General features: G+C 41.1%; 1 protein-coding gene across 5 annotated transcripts in view; it reads left to right on the top strand.

The window, feature by feature from the left end:
• The first annotated feature begins 1,523 nt into the window (after positions 1 to 1,523).
• Positions 1,524 to 9,175, top strand: part of LOC115146166 (protein phosphatase 1A) — a 56,510-nt gene continuing 48,858 nt past the window's right edge. For 2 of the 5 annotated variants that reach the window (XM_029688059.2, XM_029688058.2), the window contains exons 1-5: positions 1,525 to 1,874; positions 2,884 to 3,729; positions 3,876 to 3,993; positions 4,132 to 4,243; positions 4,554 to 4,611. In XM_029688059.2, the coding sequence (XP_029543919.2) occupies positions 2,899 to 3,729; positions 3,876 to 3,993; positions 4,132 to 4,243; positions 4,554 to 4,611 (1,119 nt within the window). In that variant the 5' untranslated portion in view covers positions 1,525 to 1,874; positions 2,884 to 2,898. Of the gene's footprint in view, positions 1,875 to 2,883; positions 3,730 to 3,875; positions 3,994 to 4,131; positions 4,244 to 4,553; positions 4,612 to 5,519; positions 7,690 to 8,877; positions 9,170 to 9,175 lie in introns of those variants that run through there. The other 3 variants (XM_029688060.2, XM_029688061.2, XM_065004207.1) reach the window with 3 other exon arrangements.

The following is a 9,175-nucleotide window of genomic DNA, read 5'->3' as shown; positions in this document are numbered from 1 at the left end:
TAGGAGTGTATGATGTGGCATCCCCACAACTTTGATTTTTTTTATATCAGATTTGTTTCGAGATGGCTATGCATGTTCAAGGTATGAGGCTAGTAACATAGCATATTTTACCTTTGAATACAGGCGGTTTCCCACAACAACCCTCATTTAATATTTTAAAACTGATTACAATAATGAGATGTATAAGGCGGGAGCTAGACAGCCCGCGATGTCGCTTTGTGGACATTGAACAACTACTTCTATTGTTGGGGCGGAGAGACATGTATCTTCTTGTTAGTTGTGTCGTGCATAAGAACACACAACTGGTGTGGCATATTGGCCATATACCACACCCTCTCGGGCCTTATTGCGTAAATAACGCATGGTATATTTGCACCATAGAATTGAATGGCTATCGTTCCTTTTTGCATGTTTTATTTGAGCTGTTTTTGAATGCAAAAGTTGAATTGAAAACAGCATTGGTATTGTTGAATTCAATTTTCATATTAGCAAGCTAGGACAGATGGTTTGGTTAGCTGCAGTAGTTGCCGTGGTAACCAAACAGCTATCTAAACTTGCTGGCTAATTCATTGGATGTTGAACACATTTCTAGTGCCTAATGTGGTAAATTATAGGCATTATATAAAAGGGTTAACTAGGGGCTCTATGCTTTCTATGGAAAATAACACAACTCCGTGGACGATCAGTTCCACTCTGTTGGCGCGTCGTGGAACACACCTTTACGTCGTTCATTATTTTCCAGAGAACGCATATGCCGCGTTCAAAACAATTGGGAAGTGTGAACTCTGAAATCTCCGAGTTCCGACTTCAGTGCCTTCAAAACCACTGAGAACTCTACTGGGAAAAATCGATTTGAACGGTCATCCAACTCGGGAAATCGGGCCTCTTCTGGAGTGACCTGAAGATCACTGACGTCATGATTCGACCTTGTATTTTTCCGAGTTCCCAGTTGTTTTGAACGCGGCGGCAGCAACCCTCCTTGATTAGACAGTCTGCCGTGCCGCTTTGTTAATTAACGACTCCCATTTTTAGGGCGGAGAGAAAAGTATCAGTATATTAATAATATTTGGCTTTAGCAGAAAATAATTTCTCAATAACCCGGAAGCGACTATTAGAAATACAAAACACTTCTGGTTACAGTTTACTCTTATAGAAAAAGATTATCTCGAATTTTTAAATATTTTTCAGTATGACTAGACCCGATTAATATTGATATTTGGCGCACTGTGCCACTTTAATATAGACGGAGAGTGATACAAATTGTGACTGAAATAAATGCATACTGAGAACATTTTGAATCACCACAGCCCACAGATATTTCCATACGAAATGTATTGGCTTTATGTTAATATGCGTGCTCGCCTTTACAATGTTGAATCCATAGAATTAGGAATTAAAATACTAATAATAGCAGTAATGTAATAGGATATATATGGTTGAATCAATGTATGGGCTTTTGTGTTGATTACCAACTGCCTCATAGGGATGATGTAATGCTTTCAAGCACGCAACCTGCAACATCCGGGTATTTTTTGAGTCCACTGTTTGGTTTAGCTAGTGTTTGCAGGCTGTGTCAAATTCAAGTGAATAGGCTGGGGCTTGACATTCATTTGGCCATAACAGCTCCGGCCTAAAAATTCAAAGGAGGGACATTTTAACTATACTTTACGTCGACAAATGTTAAAGTAATGCATCCCTGGTTTAGTCAGAACAGGGAGTTCCGCACTTTCACAAATTGATGCACTGTGAGGTGATTGCTAGCTAGCTAACGTTACCCGCAAACTCCCTCCATCTCGTCGGTGTTTCTGTTTCGGTCACAGCACCTCTGCTCTGTTGCTGTCTTTACAACTTCAAAACAGGTCTTGCGGATTTTGGTAAGTCACGGTGATTTGTGCCTGTGAGAAATCTCTCTTGATTGTCTACCAGGCTAGTCTGTTAGCATTACTGATTAGTTATACACAGCGGGTGTTTCGCGACGAGGATAGGCCGTGGGGTAGTGTAACTAAGGCCTGCCAAAGCTATGGGGCCAAGGCCCACAACGACGCAGCTGTTTGTTTATTTTGGTTTTCATATTATTGCGACCGAAGGATTTAAGCTAACTAGCTAGCTACCATAGCCAGCCAGCTAGTTAACGTTGTTGAAAACATTGTTGTTCGTAATTTTGTGATCATCAAAAATGTGACTTATTTAAATTTAAGTAACCCTGGCTCTGTCATTGACTTAGTTGGACGATGTCTACAGTAACTAGCTAGTTGGGATAGGAGGCTATTTGACGTAACTAGCATTAGTCAGGTAAGAATACCTACTAACTAAGTTACTTCATTGATGGCTAACATCACTAAAACGCTAAACTAAATAGCTAACTACACTGTATTCTAGCTAGCTACAAAACAATAACACGTAGTTAGCGAACGTTGGCTTGGGACCTAGCTGGCTTGGGCGTAAGGAAAGCGGAAAATAGCAAGCGGGAGGATCTTGTTTTGCAATTTGGGTAGTTAACGTTAACTATTTGCAGTGCTGACTTTATTGTTGACATCACACAATCAATGTCCAACACCTACAAAATGGGTTATTTAGCTAGCAGCTAACGTTAGTAATTAATTGATAGATGTTTCTAACTAACGTTAGCTAGTGTTTAAAATGTCTACAGTACTCACCTATTTTTAGACTAGAGGGTGCAACGTATGAGTGCAGCCCAAGGTGCTATCTAATCTTTTTGCCATAAAAGGATTGTATCTGTGTCATCTGCTTCGAAATCATCCATATCTTAACTATTTATATTTGGCAAATATTTTGGGGTTTAATTAGTAAACATGTAGCCGAGTTTAGCAGAATAACAAGTTAACATATTATATTATCCTTTGTTTTGTTCCTGTTTTGAAGGTTTTAAGAGCTACAATGGGGGCGTTTTTGGACAAGCCAAAGATGGAGAAGCACAATGCTCATGGTGAGGGGAACAGTCTGACCTATGGCCTGAGCAGCATGCAGGGCTGGAGGGTGGAGATGGAGGATGCGCACACGGCAGTCATTGGCCTGCCTCATGGTCTCGACCCTTGGTCCTTCTTTGCTGTCTATGATGGGCATGCTGGCTCCCAGGTGGCCAAATACTGCTGTGAGCACCTGCTGGAGCACATCACCAGCAACCCAGACTTCCAGAGTGGTCTGGAGCCCAACGTAGAGAGTGTGAAGATCGGCATCCGCACAGGTTTCCTGCAGATTGACGAGCACATGCGGAACATCTCAGAGAAGAAGCACGGTGTGGACCGCAGTGGCTCAACTGCGGTGGGGGTCATGATTTCCCCAGGCCACATCTATTTCATCAACTGTGGAGACTCCCGGGGTCTTCTGAGCCGTGGAGGAGCTGTGCACTTCTTCACACAGGACCACAAGCCCAGCAACCCACTGGAGAAGGAGAGGATTCAAAACGCCGGAGGCTCTGTCATGATCCAGAGAGTGAACGGCTCTCTGGCTGTGTCCCGGGCCCTGGGAGACTTCGACTACAAGTGTGTGCATGGCAAGGGCCCCACTGAGCAGCTGGTTTCACCAGAGCCTGAGGTGTATGCAATTGAAAGGTCTGAGGTGGAAGATGAGTTTATTGTCCTAGCCTGCGATGGCATCTGGGATGTCATGGCCAATGAGGAACTGTGTGACTTTGTCAGGTCCAGGCTACAGGTGACCAATGACCTTGAGAGAGTCTGCAATGAAATTGTTGACACTTGCTTGTACAAGGTGAGACCTGTTAATTTATTGTTCACTGAATCAGTAACAGCTAAGCATTTGCATGTACCTGGATGTTACCACAGCATGTAAATTATTTTCCTTTTTTTTCCTTTTTAAGTCTGTCTGTATTGCTCTCGCTTTCTCCCTTTGAACAGGGGAGTCGGGACAATATGAGCGTTGTGCTGATCTGCCTCCCAGGGGCTCCAAAGGTGACTGCAGATGCCGTGAAAAGGGAAGCAGAGCTGGATAAGTACCTGGAGAGCAGAGTAGAAGGTGCATTATCTAAATATGCCATATAGAAACCTAGATAGTACAAGAACATTGTCATGAATTTGATGTGGTTGAAGCTCACTTCACTCCGTGTGATATTGTTTTCTACTCACAGAGAATGTTGTTCTGCTATTCCCACAGAGATCATAAAGAAGCAGGGAAACGAAGGGGTTCCAGACTTGGTCCACGTGATGCGGACGTTAGCATCAGAGAGCATCCCTAACCTCCCTCCTGGGGGTGAACTGGCCAGCAAGTGAGTGATCTCTTTTAACTGGACCTCAGCCAACTCAAAGTTTGAGGTCGATTAAGTACTAGGGAAATAGTACCATGCTTTGCAGGGTAAGGTTTAATGACTTTTCACTAAAGTGGTTTTGATAGTTTGTACTAGTGTGGAAGTTTGGGCTGTTAGTTGGGCTAATTGATTTTTGCCCTTCAATTCCAGCCTTGTATGCTCAGCATTTAGCTTTTCTGTATAAACTGTTTTGTTTTTATTGGGCTTATATACATTGGTATTTTTATTGCTTGCTACGCTAAACCTGCATGTTAACTTTTATGTGTCCTAGGCGAAACGTTGTTGAAGCGGTGTACAACAAACTCAACCCATACCGAAGTGACGACACAGTAAGTATCTCCTGGCAACTGCTATCTACTCACAAAAGCTTGTTTATTTGAATGTATGTAGATACATGTTTGTGCAGATCCGTTTGTGTTTCGAGGGCAAAATACAATTACATGAATATTTTTGTGTTCGTTTTCTAACTTTCATCAACCCAATTTGTAACATTCAACATATCAATAACCATATCTGTTTTTAAAGATGAATCAAGGGGAGGCAATATATGGATTTCTGTATGTTTTAGTTTATTGTAGCACTCGTCTTTTGAGTATCATCCTTGTTTGTAATCCACTTTACTCGTTACCATAACATCACAGAACTCATTTAGTTCTTCCCACAGTTAACAGCTGTTTCATGATGTGTATAGTTTAGTTCACTCCTGAATTAACACTGCAGCCAATATCACAGAACAGTTAACACATCTCTGGGCTGTGTTTACACAGGCAGCACAATTCTGATCTTTTTCCACTAATTGGTCTTTTGACCAATCAGATCTAGTCTTGCCAATGATTGGGCTGCCTGTGTAAACACGGCCAATTCAAATCGTCAATTTACTTGTCAAGATGGAACGCTAAATTGTTGCTTGTCCCATCAGATAACCTGGCACAGGTTAGCCCAATGCTAATCTCACCAGCTGACAGTGAATATTTCCTGCAACAAATTCCACATCAACCTATCAAAGATCTTAAACTTTATCCACTAATCAATGGCATTTCTTAAAATACAGTACCAGTCAAAAGTTTGGACACGCCTATACATTCCTTTGTTTTCCTTTATTTTTACTATGAAGACCTCAAAACTATGAAATAATACATATGGAATCATATAGTAACCAAAAAAGTGTTAAACAAATCAAACCATATTTTATATTTGAGATTCTTCAAAGTAGCCACCTTTTTTGCCTTGATGACAGCTTTGAGACGCAGTGTCGGGAGCCATCCACAACAGATGATTCTAAGAAGTGGCAAAGTGTGGCTCCGGCAGCTCTACACCCCTGTATAGCAGTAGTCTCAGTCTGCAAGAGGGACTCCAATAAGCTCCTTGTTAAATATATTTGTAATCTTAATTTACAAGTAAACGTAATTATACATTTCCCAAAGGAAAAAACAATCTCACCTGGGATTTGAACTTACCACGAACCCCCCCCCAAAAAAAGCTGTCTCACAATACTGTGAGCTATATGTCCAATTTAACTTTTGTGCATGTTTTAGTAACTTTGATTAGAAGATTGTGCCATGTGACTTCTGTTCACCTGTTAAATGTAATGTCAAATTGTAGATTTCCACCTAAATAGACATACCCAAAAGTAATTATTTATCATGAGGGTCATAAACAATACATAGTGATGCTTATACTGACAACTAAATATTATCTCACGTTTCTGTCAAATACAAAATATTTGCTTAGGTGTATTCGTAAAGTATTCATACCCCTTGACTTTTTCCACATTTTGTTAAGTTAGCCTTATTCTAAAATGGATTAAATACATTTTTCCTCATCAATCTACACACTACTCCATAATGACAGTGAAAACATGATTTTTACATTTTTTAGCTAATTTATTTAAACAAAAATGACAAACACCTTATTTACAGGATTATTCAGACCCTTTGCTATAAGACTTGAAATTGAGCTCAGGTGCATCCTGTTTCCATTTATCATCCTTGATGTTGCTACTACTTGATTGGAGTCCACCTGTGGTAAATTCAATTGATTGGACATGATTTGGAAAACACACACCTGTCTATATAAGATCCCACAGTTGACAGTGCATGTCAGAGCAAAAACCAAGCCATGAGGTCGAAGGAGCGTGAGACATCTGTGTTAAGTCACAGATCTGTGGAAGGGTACCAAAAATGTTCTGCAGCATTGAAGGACCCCAAGAACAGAGTGGCCTACATACTTCTTAAATGGAAGAATTTTGAAACCACCAAGACTCTTCCTAGAGCTGGTTGTCCGGCCAAACTGAGCAATCGGGGGAGAAGGGCCTTGGTCAGGGAGGTCACTCTGACAGAGTTCCTCTGTGGAGATGGTTGTCCTTCTGGAAGGTTCTCCCATCTCTGCAGCACTCCACCAATCAGGCCTTTATGGCAGAGTGGCCAGGCGGAAGCCACTCCCAAAAGGCATCTAAAGGACTCTCAGACCATGAGAAACAAGATTCCCTGGTCTGATGAAACGAAGAATGAACTCTTTGGCCTGAATGCCAAGCATCACATCTGGAGGAAACCTGGCACCATCCCTAAGGTGAAGCATGGTGGTGGCAGCATCATGCTGTGGGGAGGTTTTTCAGCTGAAGGGACTGGGAGACGAGTCAGGATCAAGGGGAAGATGAACGGAGCAAAGTACAGAGATCCTTGATTAAAACCTGCTCCAGACGCTCAGGACTTCAGACTGGGTTGAAGGTTCACCTTCCAAGAGGACACTGACCCTAAGCACACAGCCAAGACAACGTTGGAGTGGCCTCGGGACAAGTCTCTGAATGTCCTTGAGTGGCCCAGCCAGAGCCCGGACTTGAACCCGATCAAACATCTCTGGAAAGACCTGAAAATAGCTGTGCAGCGACGCTCCCCATCCAACCCGACAGAGCTTGAGAGGATCTGCAGAGAAGAATGGGAGAAACTCCCAAAATACAGGTGTGACAAGCATATAGCATCATACCCAAGAAAACTCAAGGCTGTAATCACTGTCAAAGGTGCTTCAACAAAGTATTGAGGAAAGGGTCTGAATATTTATGTAAATGTCATATTTTGTTTATAAATTAACAAACATTTCTAAACCAGTTTTTGCTTTGTAACTATGATGTGTGTGGGGGGGATAATTTAATCCATTTTAGAATAAGGCTGTAAAGTAAAAAATGTTTGAAAAGTCAAGGCGTCTGATTACTTTCCAAATGTACTGTAAGCTCAAGTGTAATGAACATATGAAAAAATCATTTTTTCCCCCTTCTCCTATTCAACAAAAGTGGGGAATAGGGCTTGAAATAGGGCTTGAAATGCTTGTTATGTATATTACATATCAAATTATTATTTCACTTTTTAACTATAAAATAAATATTATTGTACTCTGTGACAATACAAAATTGGTACCATTTCAAATTATTGACAGCATTTTCTGCCTAGTGTCTTCTGAGCAACGTGCAGAAGCCATTCAAATGTCTGCTGACTTGTACAACTTGAGCTGTAAACACGGGTGATTTAATCTTGTTTCAATTCTACGGAATGATTTTTGCATCCAACCATTTGACAGCACAGCGAGATTAGACTGCGTTTGCTGCAATCGCTAGTCTCCCATTTCATATGCGTTATTTTAAACGGAGCTGCACATTTCAGACTGGAGTTCGATCCTTTGTCTGGATAAGCCAGAAAATGTGATGTCACCCCTTGTAAATTAGGTATCATATTTTATATACAGCATCTCAGATGAGAGCGTAGAACGGCATGTGAAGCGGGACAACCAGCGCTGTTACGTAGTGCACAGCAATCAATGTTGCACCATTGACAGAGCGCTCTCTTAACAAAAATGTTAGTCGGAACCGGTCTAGAATCGCTCAGTCCCCTAAATGGGGGACTTTACTTTTAGGACGCTCTCAAGACAAAGTGACGTCAACGTTTGTAATTGGTTGATACAGAATTTGTTACAGGAAATAATGCTATCTGATGGGGGGAAAAGCTAACAAGTAGTGTTCTATCACGTGCAACCTCGTCAACAATTGTAATTGGCTGATGCGGATTTTGAGACGGAGAAACAATTTTAATTTAAACTGTTTCTAATGTTTCGAGTATGGCCCTCCCAGTGTTTGAAGGCCAAATATGCTTTCTGATCTATGCGGGCAGCATTGTAGTAGCAGTGACAGCTGGCAGAGCAATCTTAGACCATTATTTAGGCTGCAATTATTTGATATCAATCTTGTGTACTTGCTCCCTAAAGTTCCATCAATGGGGATAATATTCAAGATTCTTCAAATGGGAGCATCTTAAAAATAGTTTAACAAGCAATCATTCATAACAACCATTCATATACAAACATTCTCATGGTTATGTGAATGAAATGTGTTTCTTTATTCTGACATGGCTTTCTAGGCAGGAAACAGGAATTTTTATCACAGAAAATATAAGGGTGCTATTCAAACAAACCAGTAATAAAATGCTGTTCCTAAGCTGTTTCTGGATTAGGAATAGCATCATTTGGGTTTGTTTGATCAGCCTAAAATGACCTTGTAACAGTATCACTATCAAATGGCATATGACAAATAAAATCCCCTTATTTTACAGTCCAGAACTGGAAAAAATGTAATTGGTTAAAGTGAAGACTTCAAGATATTGCTGTTAATACCAGGGATCTCAATCTCAATTGCCGGAAAGCTCTGCTCACTTATCCGTACTCTTTCTTGAACAACGTCTTGGACTTTATTTACATTTATTCCTGTCCAAGTTCGTAACTAGTGTAGGACAAAATTAACCTCTTGGGTGGAAAGATCAGCCCTCTTGCACGTCTCCAGGAGTTGAAATCGAGACCCTTTGGATGTAGACCCAGAGTCTGAAGGGTTTTTCCTTCCTTCCCTCCTTCAAG

Source organism: Oncorhynchus nerka, linkage group LG18 (assembly GCF_034236695.1).
Source record: "Oncorhynchus nerka isolate Pitt River linkage group LG18, Oner_Uvic_2.0, whole genome shotgun sequence".
Taxonomy (NCBI): domain Eukaryota; kingdom Metazoa; phylum Chordata; class Actinopteri; order Salmoniformes; family Salmonidae; genus Oncorhynchus; species Oncorhynchus nerka.
The sequence above is the reverse complement of the archived record's forward strand: the minus strand, read 5'-3'. Positions and strand labels throughout refer to the sequence as shown.